This window comes from Ciconia boyciana, chromosome 13 (genome assembly GCF_034638445.1).
Source record: "Ciconia boyciana chromosome 13, ASM3463844v1, whole genome shotgun sequence".
NCBI classification, from domain to species: domain Eukaryota; kingdom Metazoa; phylum Chordata; class Aves; order Ciconiiformes; family Ciconiidae; genus Ciconia; species Ciconia boyciana.
In genome coordinates, this window is record NC_132946.1 from 6,918,561 (window position 1) to 6,936,547 (window position 17,987).

Here is a 17,987-nt window from a genome sequence, read left to right on the forward strand (position 1 = left end):
TACCTGGCGGTGCAGGATGGCTGTGTGGAAGGAGCCCTGGGGTAGTTTTGTGGGAGGAAAGGACGAGTGGCCCTGTGGCAGACCTGGAGGATGCAGGCATGGACTGATGCAGTAATTTACAGGGTCAAGTCCATCTGAGATTGAGCACATGCTTCGCTATATTGGAATTAGGGAGCTCGGTCCTTTACCCACCTCCTTGACATCTGCTCTGGAAGATGCCAGAGGGGTAAAGAAATGGAGGACTGGGAACACTTAACCATTTATGGGATCACTTGTAGCATCCCCTCTTGGTACCTGACGCTCCTTTTCATCCACATTTTTGTGCCGAGGGTAGTTAGATGCTAGGTGGGAGGAAGGCTGGATGACTGTTTTTCCTCTTTAATATCTCCTTGCCTTTCAATTTGTTCAGTATTTGGAGTGATTTCATATTTATATTGTATTTATTCAGTGGTGCTCTGGATATGGTTATTTTTGTGCCCTGAAGGGCCTACTTTTCTATTCCATATTAATATATAACTTCTATTAACATCAAGGCATGGTGCATGCATAAAGGAGCATTGAATAGCTAAACTGTACTTAAATACCTGTGACCCCTTGGCTTTTCTATATGGAATGATTATTAATACTTCATCCTTGCCGTGTTTCATCAGAGGATGCTGCCACACGAGGCATAGCTGGGGAGGTCTGATCATCCCTTTATTACAGAAGGGAAAAACAGAGGGAAAGAGATTAAAAGATTTGCCAGCAACACAGAGCAATCAGTGGCTGTGCTGAAAATAGAAACCAGGCTCCTGGTTTCCATTCCCCAAATCTGGCCTCTAGACGACACGATTATATTAAAAATGTAAATGCAAATATAGAAAATATTTCCTTTTTCAAACTTTCCCCACTAACATTTTGTGTCCTTTTGACTCTGTGCTTCACAGAATAAGCTGGTAGCACTTGGATCAAAGACTCAGCAACCAGATGGGCTGCGCTCACTGAATATAGCTAAGGAAACTGGACTGAACCACCAAAACCTCAGAATGACCAAAAAGCTCGTGGCAGAAGGTGGGAGGAGGCTTGTGTCTATTTTGAGACAGAAAAGTATTCAGTAGCTGTAGGCTACTGTTCAAAATACTTTGATTACTGTATTTAAGGAAGCCAAAAGTGATACTGTTGTGACAGTCAGTCCTTCAGCCTTTGTATTCTAGAAAATATTCTCTCTTATAATGTACCGCAGATATTAAGGTGGCAGCTTAAGGACATGCAGGCATTTTAACTGTTTGGTATTAAGTTTGCAGATGATGGGTAAATCAAACACAACTGAGGTTTGAAATACATAACCAGAAGGGAGTAGTGAATTGAGTCTCAGTGAGGTGCTGCACAGCTGCAGGGCCTCTTGCTCTGCAAGCCAGAGATGCTGGCAATACCATTAATGGTCTCATTCCTTTGGGTTTGTCCCAGCTTTATTTCTGTTCCCATATTGTTCCTCTATGCTGTAAACAGGCTTGATGATCAAAAAAATAGAAATAGCATGTGGATGCAACCCAACCAAACAGCCAGAGTAAACTTCATGGGAGAAACTGAATTTAGAAATGCAGCCCTGAGTCGTGCCAAAGAGAGTCCCTGTTAAAGGCTTTTTAAAGAAGCAATTAGAAAGCAGTCTCCTTTTAAAGACACTTCTCTGCGCTCATTACAGGGCCATAACTGCTGCAAATTAGGGCTAAATTCTGCCAGTGTCACTCTTGCACACGTCTTTGTATGAGTAGGGTGTGAGATGCAGCTGCACTTCTTCAGAAATCCCCCGCGGAGCCGGCGACAGCAGCGCACGATTCACCATTGTGTCCAGCAAAACTGAACATGGCACAGAGGGATCATGGACACATCATCATCGGGACATCCGAAAGAGAAAGTAAGTAGGGGATTGAGCCCCCCGCAGCGCATCCCGAATTCCTGCTGTTGTTAATGGCAAGCTGTAATATAAACTAATGGTAAAACTCAGCTGATGTCAGAGGGACAAGAGTTGGCCTTGGTGAAGCTGATGCATCTTCCCTAAGACAACATCCCAGAGTTCAGCTCCTTCTGAATCCCTTTCTACTCAGCAGAAGCCCAAAGTAAATGAGATGAAGTGAAATTTAAACTATGGTGGCAAGCTTGAGGACATCCCCTGTTCTCTGGAGTTAGGAAGCTCCTTGATCTAACGAGTTCTGGGACCAAGTGGTGCTTCCTGCAGGTCACTCACCTGCCCGGAGAGGGGGGACACGGTGGGGACGAGGGATTGGCACCTCATGGTTCACAGGTCTGGGATAACAGCCCGGCTAACCTAATGTGCTCAGCTTTGGTTGTGGGGTTAGTCAAGAGCTGAGATAAAGACCTAGGAATTTCTTCTTGCAGTATTTTTTGAGATTACGGTGGGCTCTTCTTTATAAAAAGAAGAATACTTACGAATACTTTGCAGTGATTTAGAAGATTTTATTTCAACAACTAGATTTACATTATCATAACTATAAAGTTGCAATGCATAAGGTGTACTGACTATTTCTGGCTTCACTTCCCATCATCTCCTGTTTCACTAAGGCTTTGGAGCTCTAAGGCTATTTTAATGCCTGGGAAAAGCCTGTTCAGAAAATATCTTTTGCATCATCTTCATGCTCATGTTGATATGATAGCAAGAAAAAAGCAGTTTTCATTAGCAAAACCGTTGCCTTTTCCCTTTTTTGCTGGCTTAGGAGAGCAAAAGTTTCACTGATGAAGACTGAACGTGATGCAGTTTTCAGTGCTCAGCCAGCAGCTTCTGAAATACATCCACATTTTGTGAGGTTAATAACGTTGTAGCCATCGATGTTGAATTTTTTACTGGTTCAAGACCATATGTCTCTGACCTAATTAGGCTTTTACTGGCTAATGGTTTATGGAGCAAAACTCTAAGGATTTTTTGCCTGGTTCCTGAAGAATTGCTAGCAAGAGGGAAATGAAGCTGGCTAGTGCTGTAATCCTTCTTTAAAATGGGCAAGCGCCTCATTCACTTGGGGCAGGTTGGTAACTGTCCGTGCTGTTAACCTGGTCAGATAATGCTGCTACATTTTAACTTAAAATTGCTGATTGGATTAAATATTAATCTGTAACCTCAAAAGGAGTGCGGTGCCCCTTTGGCTGGTGATGCAGTGCGGCGATACGTTAGCATTTCCGAACCCCACAATTTGCCAATCCCTAAAATGCTTCCAGGGGAGGTCTGGGTTCATTTAAAACAGCTCTCGACCAAATGGAGATGGGCTCGTTTCTCAGTATTGCCACTTCTGAGACTACAGGTTGAAAACCACAGGCTGGATTTTACATCTACAAGTCATGTTTCAAGTGCTCCATGGGTGATAAAATATCCTAATTGTGATAGATTGAGTTACTTGATTATCTGCTGGGGGCACATTTACTGTGTCGCCCTTTTTGGTACACCTGTCAGCGATGACTGCGATTCTGCTTTTGTTTCTATCATTGTCTCATGTGGCCTTTGAACTAATTCTTTCCCTTTTCCATTGGGATTTTCCTTCTGTGAACCAGGGATAATGGCAATTCTTTTGCTGGAGTGCACTTCACATTCAAGTGAAGGGTAAAGTGCTGCCGCTGGAGAACAGCTAGCATCCCTGAAATGAGTGATGGACCCCAGGAACCGAGAGTGCAGCAGAAATATGATGGGGCTTTTTAAAAGACAATCTACACAGGACTGGAGAAGCTTGCATTCCACTTAACACCGTTTAAGCACTTTAACCTTCCTCTGACAAATGCTTGGCCTGCGGCTCTGAACAGAAAACCCCAGACCTCTCCAAACCCAGTCAGAGCCGGTGCTCCCAAGCTCCGTTACGAGACACAAGTTCACGATAGGCAGCCGCAACCTAGAAGACAAAGCTTGCGCATGGATTAATGACTTAAAGGCACTTGCTGGTTTCAGGGTCAACAGCATTTTGGCTGCGCAAGGCATGAAGGGGTTTGGGCGGTGGGGTTGGGGCCAGAGCTTGCTTGGGGCAGTCCCGGCTTCACTGCGCCAGGCTGTCACAGTTGTCGGCACGTGTTAATTAACTGAAGAGAAAGGTCTGAGGCAGCTCGTGCTGCTTCAAAGGGCCGTTCAGGGTAACATTTAAAACACAGCTTGCAAGAAAAATAAATGGAGAAGGGCTTAGTTTTTTCCTGTGGCCGCCTGCAAGCTGCGGCCGCGGAGCAGATAAAGTGCTGCCGAGGCCACCCACGCCGGAGGGCTGCCGGCTCCCTCCCGGCTGATCTGCCCTCTGCGCGGGTCCTGCAGCCTCCCGCTGATCCTGCCGGCATCCCAGGGCACGGCCCCTCCAGTATTCTCACGCTTGCTTGAGGGGGGCTGCGTGGAGGTGGAGAGGAAAAGCCCACTCGTGGGCAGGGCAGGAAAGAGAGAGGGAATGGTGTTTTCACGGTTGCAACCTGAAATCCCAGCCTGGAGGCCTGACCTTTTTATCTTGGCAAGGTTGGCTTTTGTTTGGTGTGTAACAATGCGGGACTGTGTAGGTGGGAGGCTTTGCCTGCCCGTGATTTTGTGTTTGCTTTGGAAGAACTGCAGGTCTCAGGCTCTGTCGATGCCAGCAAGGCAGCGGTGGCGTGAGGATGCGTCCCAGGCTGGTATGGGGCGATGTGGGCAGCAGAGGTGGCTGTTCCCCTAGTGCTGGCGATGGCAATGTGGCTTTGCCACCCAGGCACAGGCTCTGATGTGCAGAGCTTTCTGTGCAGGTAAATGCCGTGCAGGCAGGGCAGGGCTGCCCATAGGTACCATCAGGGAGCAGATCGGGGCGGGAAGCAGGTTTTTTCGGAGAGAAAAGGGAGGGGGAGAAGCTGAAATCTTCATGGAGAAAGAGAGGAGCGAAAAAGTATTTATCTTAAATATGTCGTGTTTGTGCATAATTAAGCACCAGCTAAAACCTGGGATTGAAGCTTCAAGAATCAGAGACTAGGCAGATGGAATGAGAATTCCAGGGAAGGAGAACTTAAAAAGCATGGCAAATCCTCCTTTAAAATGTGCTGCAGCTGGGTTTGCCAGTGGTGCTGGGGAAGGAGGAGCCCAGTGTGATGATGAAGAGCAAACCCTGAAGCCTCAGAAAACAGTAAGAGGTCTGAGAGCAGAGTTTCTGCCAGGCTGGCCCCCGGAAAGACTGAATGTATCGGCCCCGTGCTCACCAGGTAAAGCAGCTTCAGACTGGAGCTGCAAGTGTGCGAGGGGAGGGGACGAAGCATTCACCTCTGCTGCAAGGTTATTGCATTGTAATCACCTTGAAAAATATTCTAGAATAAAGGAATTGGGCAACCTGCTTTGGGACAGAGGCCTTTTCTCTAAAGCAGAAATTAAATTCTCTGCTGTTTGTCACACAAAGCCACCAGATGCCCAGAAGGGACATTAATTTGTTAGTGCTGCCCACCTACGGGAGAGGCTGGGGATGCAGTTGCGTGTGACAGGGACTTTGCAGCGGGGTTGGAGAGCACATCCCAACGCGCTCTGTGTGCCACTGCTGCACATGCTGGTGAATAACGTGATGCTTCTCAAAATTGCCAGATGATGCTCTGGGGGACAGATTTATCCACCTGATAAACGTATTCCTGAATACCACAGTGCAAGATTTTGAAGGCGCTCTCTCCTTCTGATTCCTGCAGGAGCAGGGCTTGAGCGGCATGCTGTTCCCGAGGCCCCTTGCTATGCAACTTACAGTAGGATACATCCAGAAATGGTGGTTATTACAGTCTGAATTTTAACACCACCTGCCCATTGCTGGCTCCAAGGGCAGATGCTGGGAAGGAGACCTCGGTTTCTGCTTTCTAGTCCCCTCTGCCCAAGAGGGGCTGATTTGGAAGGACTTGACCTCCAAATGATTATACACAGCCCAAGGAATGACTTCCTTTCCTAACTACAAATCCACGGGTGGTTCGGTCCTGGGGCACTCAGCGTAGGGGCTTTCCTTTCTGTGCTTCCCTTTCCGTAATTTCTCTTGTGACTTGTGACATGACCCTGCCCTGACTGGGGAGGTTTGATTCCCCACCCCCCCCGCCCTGAGATCATTTATTCCTAGATAAAGATTAATTTTCATTTTAATTTTTAACTTAAATCTCTTAGGTGAAAATGTTTTTGCAGGCCATCTAAGATGCTGTTATCTTTGCCCAGCTTTGCCTCTTTCACGGGTTGCTTCACCCGCAGGTAATGAGTAACCTTCCCTCCCGCTGGCAGGCTGGGTGTGTGCGGAGAGGCAGGCTGACTGCTTCCTTGCTGCCTTCTCTTTGGGAATCATGAGGACATTTTTAGTGTCAGAGTAACATCTCTCTGCCTCTTGCTTTTGGTGATTCTTACGGTGTGAGATGATGCTGTTCCTACACCGTGTCCCACTTACCTCCTTTCTGCAGGGAGCCCAAAAGACCTCCCAGAAATGACTACAGCGAAAGGGTAGGAGCTGAGTCAGCCCCAGGGGAGCAGGGCTCAGGGCACAACGGCGGCATTCACAGCCCAGCCCTGACACAGGCTCCAGGGCCGTCCCGGGGCACAGCCCTGTGCTGCACTCCTCAAAGCCACATAGACAAGTCATTGTCCAAGCAAGGACGCAAAGACGTGTATGCAGACTCCCAGTCTCCTGCTCTTACCACAGATGGTGTTGTTTGTAACACAAGTGGGTTTGGGACGGATGGATGGCTCCTGGGCAGTGCACGGTTTGAGAGAGGACGGGGTATGAGCTGAGATCACGTCCTCTCCAGTCCGTCCGTGGCCGGCCTGAGATGGATGGGAGAGTGTGGGTTTGAATGCGTGTTGTGCCCAGTGCAAGTGTGAACCTTGCTACACCTTGGAACAGCCCCGAAGCATCCTCAAGGCTGATAACATCTCATATCACAGTATGGAGCAGTACAAAATCCTTGTGATCTAAAAGGGCTCAAAAGAAAGATATCAAATGCCTTTTTCCTACCTACAGGACCATTGCATCGTTTGTGAGATTGGGGTAATTTTAGAAAAGTGATGGGTGTTTCCGCTAATCTCTCTGACAGGTCTCACTCTGCTAGATGCTGCCAGAAACCAGCGGGAACAGCAGATCTTTTACAAAGACTTCCACATTCATGTTGATTCAATAATCCAGCTCTCCAAGACATTATTTTTGTATTCCTTTTGTTGTGTATAGAGTGAAAGTGGTACCAGTTAACACTGGATGGGGAGCAGGAAGAAATGCCCCTCACTAAAGACCCACTCATGAAAGAGGGAGGCTTGAAACTGAATTACGACTTTGGAGTTTGCAGCAGTGAATTAGTTTTTCACCAGCCTCTAAGGGGGAAACAATCAAGGGGAGGTCAGCAGCTCTGCATTTTATTCAGCTTTATATAATGTAGCCTGCAGTAAGGAAGAGTAAGAACTGTAAAAGTGCCTTGTTAGGTGTTTTACACAGGGCTGGCGAATCATTCAAGCCAGGCTATAGGGCTACCCGACGTAAGGAGGACTAGCGTTCTGTCTGTGCACCATATAGATCTTTAGGACAGCCCAGATTCAAAGTGTCAATAAACAGGAAGAGTGCCGAGATAAGCAACAGAGCTCCCAATCTGCAGAGGCAACAAACGGGTCCTGATTTTTTTGCATGTGAAGATTGCCCAGTTTTGTTTCCCTTCACTGGGAGACAATGCTTCACTGCAAGGACACAAGAAGGTGGAAGAGGAGGGAAGATTCAGTCCACCCAGCTTCACGCATGGCCTGGAGCAAGTCTCTTCACCTGCAGGACCCGCTTCTCCTTCACTGTACTGTGGGATGAGCAACGCTTGTCTACCCTGAAGGCTTACTTTGGGATTGGCATTTGCAAGGTAAAGAGCTAGAAGGCACAAGGTAAAGAGCTGTCTGTGTTCAGAGAAGAGGTTAGATGAAGCGGATGGAAGAGAGGGATGAAGAGGAAACCTAAAGAGAAATGTCATAATCAATGCCTAATAATAAAGCAGACAGGGGACTCACAGGTGCTGGGAAGTTATTGCAGGCAGGAGAATCTGAGCTAGGCTGTGGAAAAGGAGCAAACCTGCCCCCCTGCACTTGGCGGGGAGCCTGCAAGCCTGCACCTCCACGAGTTGTGCTTGGACTTTGCCTTTTGCAGACATAAATTCCAATTTTTGTGGAGAGCTGGGGGTGGAGGGGAAGATTGTGCAAAGTGCAGCAAAACCCCTGACATCATTTACTCTGAATAAATATAACGCGATAATGCGAGCATTCTAATAAAGGTGTCTCTTTTCAGAAAGTCAAGCTCCATCGAAACATGGCTGCCCTCACACCCCTCTTCATCTGCGGGGTGTGCGCATTGCTTTTATCAGCTGCACTCTATGTTTTAAAAGTCTTTAAGCAATCAGCTTTAAATTTGCCTCCCGGCCCGTTTCCTCTTCCGATCATTGGCAACCTGCATTTGCTGGACATCAGAAGGCAAGATAAGTCACTCATGAAGGTAATAACAAGTGTCCTTTGTTTCTAGGATGTTGAATGTCAGCATGTACCTATTTAAAATTCTCCTCTGGTGACAGTTCTGAGATTACTTTTGGTGTCAAATGCGTTTTTAAAAAAACTGTTATTTTTAAAGGTTTCAGAATGACCAAGGAAACTGTTAAATCCCAGTTCTGCAGAGGGTGATGTTAAATATGAGCAGTGCTTTCATGAGAACTACTCATACATTGAAAACTATGAGTGTCTGCATCAGATCAGACCGATGGACCTAAATTTTGGCATCTTCCTTGTGTTGTGAAATACTTTAAAATATTTGAGTGTCCACATAGCCAAACTGAAAGATGGATGCTTAATTGTGGTTGCCAAAGTAGGTTGTATTTCTTATTTGTGTTGCCAGTTTTTCATGAGAATGGGAATTAATATAGCACAGCCCGAAGAAGAGATGTAGGAGAAATCGTTTGAAACGGTGAATGACTTGGACTTAGGCAAGACAAGGTTCTCTGTAGGAGTCACAGTTGCCTCGCATCTGTCTTCCAGAAAAAGGGGAACATTTCGATGTATTTAGTCTCTCAGAGCCAAAATGTGGCTCAGTGGGCATTCCCCATGTCAGGACGTGGGGTGTGAATATCCTGCACCTCACACCAAGCCTTTTCACATCAGGTTGCCAGCAGCCCTCTGACCTGCTTAGCATTATGTAGGGAAGAGGAGCTGGCTTTCCCTGTCTCGTTCCCATCACCGTGCCGTGTGAGTGGCCTCCAAGATGCCTGTGGAGATGCATCTTCATCTTACACCAGCCAGCTCACAGTGGGCTCAACACCCAGAGCTTGGGAGGTGGGAAATAGTTTGGACTGTGGTTCCTGTTTCTGGCAAGACCAGAAATCCTTCTGCAGAGGAGGGTAGGGGAGAAGGGGTTTTGGGGTGGTGCATGGACATGCTGGGAAGACTAAGCAAAGCAGAGGCTGGAAAGGAGGTGACCTGAGGACTCAGGAGCAAGGTGATAGCATCTTAGTGAAGCAGAGGCTCAGGGGAAGGTGTTGGGCACATTGGCTGCACCGATGCCTTCTTTCCCCCATTGAACTGTAGCATCAAGAAGCCAACTGGGAAAGGGGTCTGCTGCTGAAACCAGCTGGGAAGAAGGGGTCTATGGCTGCAGGCTGGGGGACCCTCTCGCAGTCTTCTGCCCTTTGCAGTCTGCTCTGCCCTGGCAAGAGGGTCCTCCAGGCTGCAGCTACGGGTGCGGTGAGATCTTATATTGGACTTGTGGAACTGCAGTAACGATCTGAAAGCTGACTTGCCAGAAGACTTTTAAGGTATTAGCAAACAAATGACCTGGAGTAGAAAATCCTCCCTGAAAGGAGAATCCCTAAAGGGTTTCCCCATGGAAGTTGCACAGTAGATGATGCAGCAACTGAAACATTATTTTGAAAAATGATTGAAATCAATGTCCTGTGAACTATTTTTTTGCCTAAATTCAACAAGTCTGGCTATATTGCTGAAGCACTGATTAGACTCTGCTTGGGCTACCTGTTTGCTTTGGTACAGCAGAAGGGATTGCTAAGCTTTGGAGCCTCCTCTGCTTTACATTGCCAGAACTGGTCTCCTTTTACGGGACACCAGGCTTGATCTCATGACAGCTTTATGCAGTTTCAACTCTGTTCGTCTCAGTCAAGTCTTAATTCCTTGTAAGGCCTGGCAGGACCATGTTTGTGAGCCCTCAGAGAGCTCCTGCTACCCAGTATCTCAGATCTCATTATAAAGTCCTGCTATGCATTGGCTTGAAAACTGTGGTGCAGCAGAAATAAAACGTAGAGTGTGGTATTGTGGTAATTTTCTAAGGAAAGTTGAAAGAGCAATGGTTTCTTATGCCTTCATATGTCCATCCTTGGTGAATCATATAATATACCTCTTTGCCTTAATTGCAACAAAGCTTTTATTTCACTTCTTGTAATAAATAAGGACACCTCTGCCCTCTCATCCTCTTGTGGACAGTAGCTTTACAGCCTGCCTGGTCAGCAGTTGCTCCATAGCTGTCTGGCAGATCCTGGTGATGCTTTTATGCTGCTGTTGGTGCCCAAAATGTCTCGATACCTTCTGCCTCTTTTAACCCACCACGCCAAACTGAGCCCAACCAGCTCAGAAAAACAGTGGTTTTATGGAAGCTGCTGGGTTAAACAGACCAGTGTTTATTTGCTTTGACTCCTCTTTCATTTAAGTGTCTCAGGGCTTTACCTCTGTCATCCCTCCAGCCCTTCTGGCCACAGAAAGAGGAGGGAAGGCAACTCTTCATCCACCCCAGCAGGACATACCACTCCCACTGATGACTGCCACGCTCTGATTTTTCTCTCCTTCTAGATTTCAGAGAAATACGGCCCTGTGTTCACCATCCATTTGGGGTTTCAGAAGGTGGTGGTGCTGACTGGCTACGAGGCAGTAAAGGATGCCCTTCTGAACACGGCGGATGTGTTTGCGGACAGACCAGCTATACCCATATTCTATCACATCCAACGTGGAAACGGTACTGGCAGGTTGAAAAGATAAGGATGTGCTTGCTATGCTGTTTCTCAAATGTGTTGTTTCAATTGCAACAGTATTTAAGAGTCTTGAGCTGCATCCTTATCGATGAGGGCTACATTTTCTGGGGCGTGGGGGCAGTTATTTGTTTTCTTAAGAAAAATACTTCTGGGAATCTTCTTATTTGCCTTATCAGTTTTTTTCAGTGGCACTTGGGTCACATTTCAAGGGCGTTTTTTTGCAGCGCAGAGGGAAGGACATTATTTTTCACAACGTGAAGGCTGAGGTCCTTATGCAATCTCTTTTCTGCAGTTACTGGGAGTTCAGACAAAGTGTGGATCACGCATGACTCATGATAAAGACTGCAAGAACTGGCAAGAGTGCAACAACATGGGCTGTTTGTACCTCAAACAATTACTTCTGTAAACAGATTTTTGGCATGTTTCTGAATTGCATGTTAAAAAGTAATACATTGCCCAAGACCAGACATTGAAAAACAATGAAGGGAATAATCCAGGGCTGAAAGGAGAAGATTCGATGACCTAATATGTATATAATGCATACAGCTTGTGGGGGTTTGTTTTCATCTTGTTTTTAATAGTGAGGCCCAGTGTGAGGAAGGGTACACTATGCTACTTTCCCAACCACTATATGAAGATGTAGACTATATTCATCCCTGGAAGCCCTCCTGGGAAGGGAGGACTTCTGAATTGTACCCAAACACCTCTGTGCCCTCTTGGCTGAGCACTTTTTTTGGCCGACAGGTTAGCCTGCTGGGAGGTATTCCCCAGCTGGAAGCAAAGGTGCCTCCCTGCCACTCCTCCTTGTCCCCCTGCACAGAATACAGTTCATCCTCTAAAATACAAGTTGTTCAGTGAAATCGTTTGTCCTGTTTATGACAGGGATGGAGTGGTGTCATCTGCTCCTAGCCTTGCTCTCTGAAACAGCTGGGTCTTTTTTCTAAGGAAAAACAAGTCAGCCTGAAACAAATACCATGCATAGAGCTTTTTACTGTGTATGGCTGCAAAGAGACAAAGCTATAAACAAACCAAACCTAGAGCTTTGGTATGAACAGCACCTGACTGTTTAAAATATTGCTTCCTGCCCTCCTGAACCTACCTGGGGCAGTGCTTTCCCAAGCCAGCCCCCCACTGAGCCCCCAGTCCTCTCCCAAGCAGGCCCCACCAGGTTGCAAAATACCTGCGCTCCCCGGCTGTGCTTTTGGTGTTTCTGAGAAAATCTGGTACCGCCTCAGCAAACAGGGCATGCAATCCCTCCGTAGGTGTGTTCTTTTCTTCTCAAGAGCTCTGGAAGACAACACGGCGGTTCACCATAGCCACCATGCGGGATCTCGGCATGGGGAAGCATCTTGGAGAAGAAAGGATGCTTGAGGAGCTTCACTTTCTCATTGAGTTGATCAAATCTTTCAAAGGTGAGCTGGAGATGGCATCGAGTGTTTCATGCTACTTTACAAAGCCACTGTGAAGACCTCTGGCTTGCTCCAGAAATGACCAGTACAGTTATGATTTTGTTCATTTCTAGGTGGACCTTTCCAATTACGATTTTTGAATACAGCCCCCACCAACATCACCTTTGCTATTCTCTTTGGGAGAAGGTTTGATTATGAAGACCCAACATTTCTCACTCTGTTAAGACTCATAGATGAAGTGATGCACCTTCTTGGCTCTCCATTCTTGCATGTAAGTTACCCTCTGTGCTGAGACACTCCAGTATCTCATGGGAGTTGGTAGGTCAAGCCGACTTACTATTACTGGCTGGTTTTGGAGAATGTTTAGGGTACTGAAACATAAGAATCATAGAATGGTTTGGGTTGGAAGGGACCTTTAAAGGTCCTCTAGTCCAACCCCCCTGCCATGGGCAGGGACAAGATTCTTTGTTTTGGGTTTTTCTTCCTTTGTGAAACCCTCTTGTGAAGGAGGTCCAACATCACATGGTGGCACTGGGCTGAGATGCTAATGTGACCTTGCCAGCAGAAGGGATGTACCTGATCCTTCTACAGCCAGAAGATGCAATAACTGAGGCTTCCAGCGTGGTGGGACTTGGGGCAGGCAGTGTCCAGGAGCATTGGTGGAAATCCACAGAAGCGCTATAGACTCTGCCCTTTATGTTATTATTTTTAGTCATGTTATTTTGCGAACTTTATGGTTTATGGCGAATTGTAGTCTCCCATGAGGAAACAGACCCTAATGTAGGACTGGGATCTGGGCAAACTTCTGTCTTCAGTGTTTCACAGTAACTGCAGGAAAATGTTCCTGGAGTGTGTCTCAAAAACGTTTGTAGCACTTTTGACAGAGAGTTCAGAAGGACTCTGCTTACCTATTTGTTGATGTTTTTTGCGTTTTTGTCAGTATTTGTACAGCAGTACCCAGAATAAAACACAAAATGCCAGCATCTCCTACTCCCTAGTATTTTTGGTCCAAAGAAGGCTCAGGAGGAAGAGACAGGAGGGAATCAGGTGTCTCTTGGGGGGCATGGCCAGAGTTTGTTTCTTTAAAAACACACCGGTGATAAAACTATTGAAATAATGACTTTATTTGTGCATGTACAAAGAAAAATACCCAGGCCCATTCCAGTTATTTTCTGCTGGTTGCTGTGTGAACATCCCAAAAGTAACCTCTTGTCTTAGGGACAATTGCACCTGCATTTGGGGGTTACTAGGTTTTGGTCTCTTGCTACAGTTTAAGAAACTAGTGAAGCTACAGAGTAGTAGTACAAAGTACAGAGCTGCAGACATTATATGCGGACCTCTCATACCTCCTATTGTGGTATTAAATCAATACCTGCTCAACGGAGCGGCATAAAAGGAGTATTCCAACTAAGAGGCTCTCATCTGAGCCAAGAGCTCTTGTTAAACTTAATCCTCCATTACAAGGAACAGAGTATTAGTTACTTAAGGTAATATTGAAACAGTAATCCAAAAAGCTGTTAAAAAAAAAGATGTTGATGAATCTATTACCTGAATGAGAACTATTTACAATAGTTACAGTTTACAATAGTACAACATCCCTTTTCTTTTAATCTCTATGGCAGGTTTAGCTTTTTGCAGAAAACAGCAAAAATGATAACCAGTTAGCAAGAACAAGAGATTTGTGAATCTTATTTTGCAGCCAGTTTATTTATAACATTGAGAAATGGTGTAAGTAACCCCCCTGCACATAAAATGCAACTGTTTATTGTGCTGTGAAATTTAACGATGCTGAGAACTGAGTGTAATTGATTTATAATTCATGTGAAAGTTAAAAATGATGATCTAACAACTTTAAAACGTAAGTATTTTGGCTTGCTAAACATTTGGAGTTTTCTTTGCGTAATGCGTAATGCTTTATCTTTTTGCTTTATTACCTCTTTAAAAAAGTAATTTCATTGTTTCATGAGTTTACTATCACTTTCCTTTAATTGTATTTTTTTTTAATTCGTGTTTATAGGCTCTGTCTAGACAAGTCTGATAGGCTCCATTCATTTCTGTTGAGAATTTTTAATAAGAGGAGACATTTTTATACATTACAATTTTTTAGTTACCAAAAAAGAGAGACTCCAATCACATGTCATTTGGTTCCTCACATAAATGATTCCTCCATTATGATACTTGAGTTTTATAAGGTAATGGGTGAATTTAACTTTTTTTCTGTTATTTTTTTCCTTTTTTTCTTTTTAGTTATTTAATTTCTACCCATTCCTTGGATTTCTCCTCAAACCTCACAAGGTGATACTGAAAAAAGTAGATGAGGTGTGTGTGATCTTAAAGAAGTGCATCAAGGAAAGCAAAGAAAGTATTAAAGAAAACAACCTGACCAGCTACATTGATGCATTGGTATTCAAACAAGAGGTATTTTAACAATATGACGATTCCTAGTGTGGTATCTTATACAGAGATGCTCTGTGTTGCTTGTCTAATGAACATGCTCTACTATGGTCTATATGAAAATATTTAAATTTGGGGTAAACATCCTCCTGTTTTAATATGTTAAATACTGCATACTGAAGGAAAAGCAAGAAATAATTCACTAGACCGTATCACATGAACGTCTAAAACTTGTCCTCAGGTGTCAGCTATAGTCCCTTCCTTGCTGGAGGGAGAGAGAGGTAATGTCATTTTTTCCACGCACTCCAGGCACACGCATGCCTCCCTACAGGCATGGGAAGAGGCAACAGATTCCCAGTTGCAGAGATGCAGAAGTTCCTATTGCGTTTGTGCAAACACATCACCAGCTCCCATGCAGTGGGTTTACCAACAGGAATGATAGTGTGGGAGTATAGCAAGGAAGGATTAGTCTGTATTTGCCCTTTTTCTCCAAGTGTTTGCATCCGCATACTTGAGACGGATGGGGGGCAGGACGGGTACTTGGGCTTGATGCCTTGCTGTTGCACGCAGGAATGGGCCAAGTGTTTCCCATCAGCAGCATGGAGCAGCGGCAGCAGAGCTGATGTGCCAGTCGTGTCCTGGGCTTTCCTGTGGCTCCTAGAGGTCCTGGCACACACCCGGACAAACCCCAGCTCCCCAGCTCGGGAAGGCACTGTCCTACACCTCTCATCAATTTTCCACCTCCTCAGGATCCACAGGCAGGGGATGGAAGTCCTGAGTCGATCAGATAACCACTGCCCAGAGCAGATAAATGTCATGTGATGTTGGAAAATCAATGAATTTGTCCAGTTAGTTCATTTTTCGGGGACAAAATCTCAAGCGTGAAAATATTTCTGTTGAAAACTGAAGCATTTCTGTAATGGTATGTCATAGAAGCATAGAATAATTTAGGTTGGAAAAGACTTAAGATCATCAAGTCCAACCCTTGTCAATGCGGTGCACCCTGGCACTTGCAATTCACGTGCATCACACTGCAATGTCTCTGAAGACTAGGTCACCCGTCCTAGTTCTCCTCCCATGCTAACAGTAGTGGTTTTTTTCTTTTTATTTCCCTGAAGGAGCAAAATAAAAGCAATACGCTTTTTCACGATGCGAATGTATTGGCCTCTGCACTCGACCTGCTCATGGCTGGCACCGAGACCACATCCACGACATTGCAATGGGCCATCCTGCTGCTGATGAAGTACCCCGAGATTCAAAGTAAGACACCTTTACAGTTTTGCTTTTCTTACACAGGGTACTAAAGTACTCTGCAGTGACTTCCTAAGTGCTGCTCACCTGTAAAAGCTTCATAGCCTCTCATGCACCCAAAATCTGAGCATCTCGAACCTGTTTACCTCTGTCCAAGTGTTGTATGCTGCCATTCAGGACCAAAGGACCTGAGGATATCTCTCTCTGCTCCTAGGGGCTGGGCAACCTCCTGCCCTGGGGTAGTCCAGCCAACAGTCAGCACGAGCTGGGAGGTGCTTTACCACTGAGGGAAACTCACTTCATGCCTTTCCTTCGCTCTGCAGAAAAGGTGCACGCAGAGATTGAGCGAGTTCTTGGCCCTGGCTCCTTGCCTACCTTTGAGGACCGGAAAAACATGCCATTTACCAATGCAGTGATCCACGAGGTGCAGAGGTTTGTCACCCTCCTGCCACATGTTCCACGGTGCACCTCTGTTGACACCCACTTTAAAGGCTACTTCATCCCCAAGGTACTTGCTGCTCTCCAGACGAAGAGGGCAGTGCAGCACACCAGTGACCCACAGGGCAAAATGTCACAAGGAGTGGGGGAGCTTGAAGCACAGGGCTTTTGGTGGGGAAGAGCCAGTTCCCTAACCCCCCGTCTCCTCCGCATCCAATGGCAGTGTGACTTCAGGGTTATGCACACAACTTCCCATTTCCCACAACTCAGGCTTTGTAATCTGGAGTCTGTTCCTTATTCTCTTCACTCTCCATTGCCATTCATGCCCTGTAGAGCAGTTCTGCCTCTGGAGTACCGTGGCTTTGTCTCATTGGCTTGCTTGAGGCAAGCAGAGAGCACCTGGGCAGGAAGGAAGCCTGGCCTATGCCTGTCTTCTGCTTCATAACTTGGGAACAGCCAACAACCATTGTTGTTTAATCACATATTAGTCAGTAATTCCAGTGAACTGGGTGTCCACACTAACTATGTTGTTGTATTGCCATGTACAAACCCAGAAATTAGTTCTTCAGAAGCAGAAGTTTGCTTGCAGACAGAGCCCGAAGGGAGGAACAATTACGTGGCTGAATGGGCAAAGCCAGAAGTTTGCTACATCCACACATGCTAAAGCAGAGCGTGGTTGTGCTGCAGGGAACAACAGTGATTCCTCTGCTCACCTCTGTGCTGCTGGATAAAACACAATGGGAGACACCAGATGAGTTCAACCCCAACCATTTCCTTGATGCGGATGGGAACTTCGTAAAGAAGAAAGCATTCCTGCCCTTCTCCACAGGTAACGAAAGTGTTTGATCCTGCACAGGGCACCGAGTTCCCAGTGCCCCTTAGAAGATATTATCCAGGTGGCAGGATTCGAGCCTCTGGTGGGAACAGCACAGACATCAGTGGTAGGGATGGTTTAGAAATACCCGCCCTGGGTTTTGATGACTTGCATACAGCCCCTCAGCCCACACTGAGGGACACACTGGGTCTTGGTGTTTGAATACACCACTGAGACCTACAGAAGACTCAACGCCTTCAAGCAAGAGTTCAGCCTTCCCTTTGCCTTGGGAAGGCCGGTTTCTAGGGTGTCCCAGATCAATTCCTTGCAGGCTCAGAGTGAAACAGCCCTGTTCAAATGCCTGTAGGAGACCAACAGTGATGGATGCTGAATATCACGCCATGCTATTTTGCATTTCTGAGGCCTATAGTGTCCCTCACACTACTGCTACCAAGTAGTAGGGAAGAGGCGTTGGGTTGAGCCGCCACTTACCCAATGACTCCACCAACAGCCATGCTTTTGGCATTGCAGGGCGGAGAAACTGCATTGGAGAAAGTCTTGCCACGATGGAGCTCTTCATCTTCTTCACAGGCTTGATCCAGAAATTTACTTTTAAGCCTCCACCTGGGGTCAAAGAATCTGAGCTGAACACGACTGCAGAGGCTGGATTCACCATGAGACCCCATCCACAGTGTGCCTGCGCTGTGCTACGCCAATAA

General features: G+C 46.2%; 1 protein-coding gene across 1 annotated transcript; it reads left to right on the plus strand.

The window, feature by feature from the left end:
• Positions 1 to 7,770: 7,770 nt before the first annotated feature.
• Positions 7,771 to 17,987, plus strand: CYP2W1 (cytochrome P450 family 2 subfamily W member 1). Its single transcript, XM_072877781.1, has 10 exons — positions 7,771 to 7,812; positions 8,232 to 8,435; positions 10,784 to 10,946; positions 12,225 to 12,374; positions 12,485 to 12,642; positions 14,619 to 14,789; positions 15,884 to 16,025; positions 16,340 to 16,524; positions 17,142 to 17,283; positions 17,800 to 17,987. The coding sequence occupies exons 2-10, from the start codon at positions 8,253 to 8,255 to the stop codon at positions 17,985 to 17,987; spliced, it is 1,482 nt and encodes a 493-aa protein (XP_072733882.1). The 5' UTR covers positions 7,771 to 7,812; positions 8,232 to 8,252.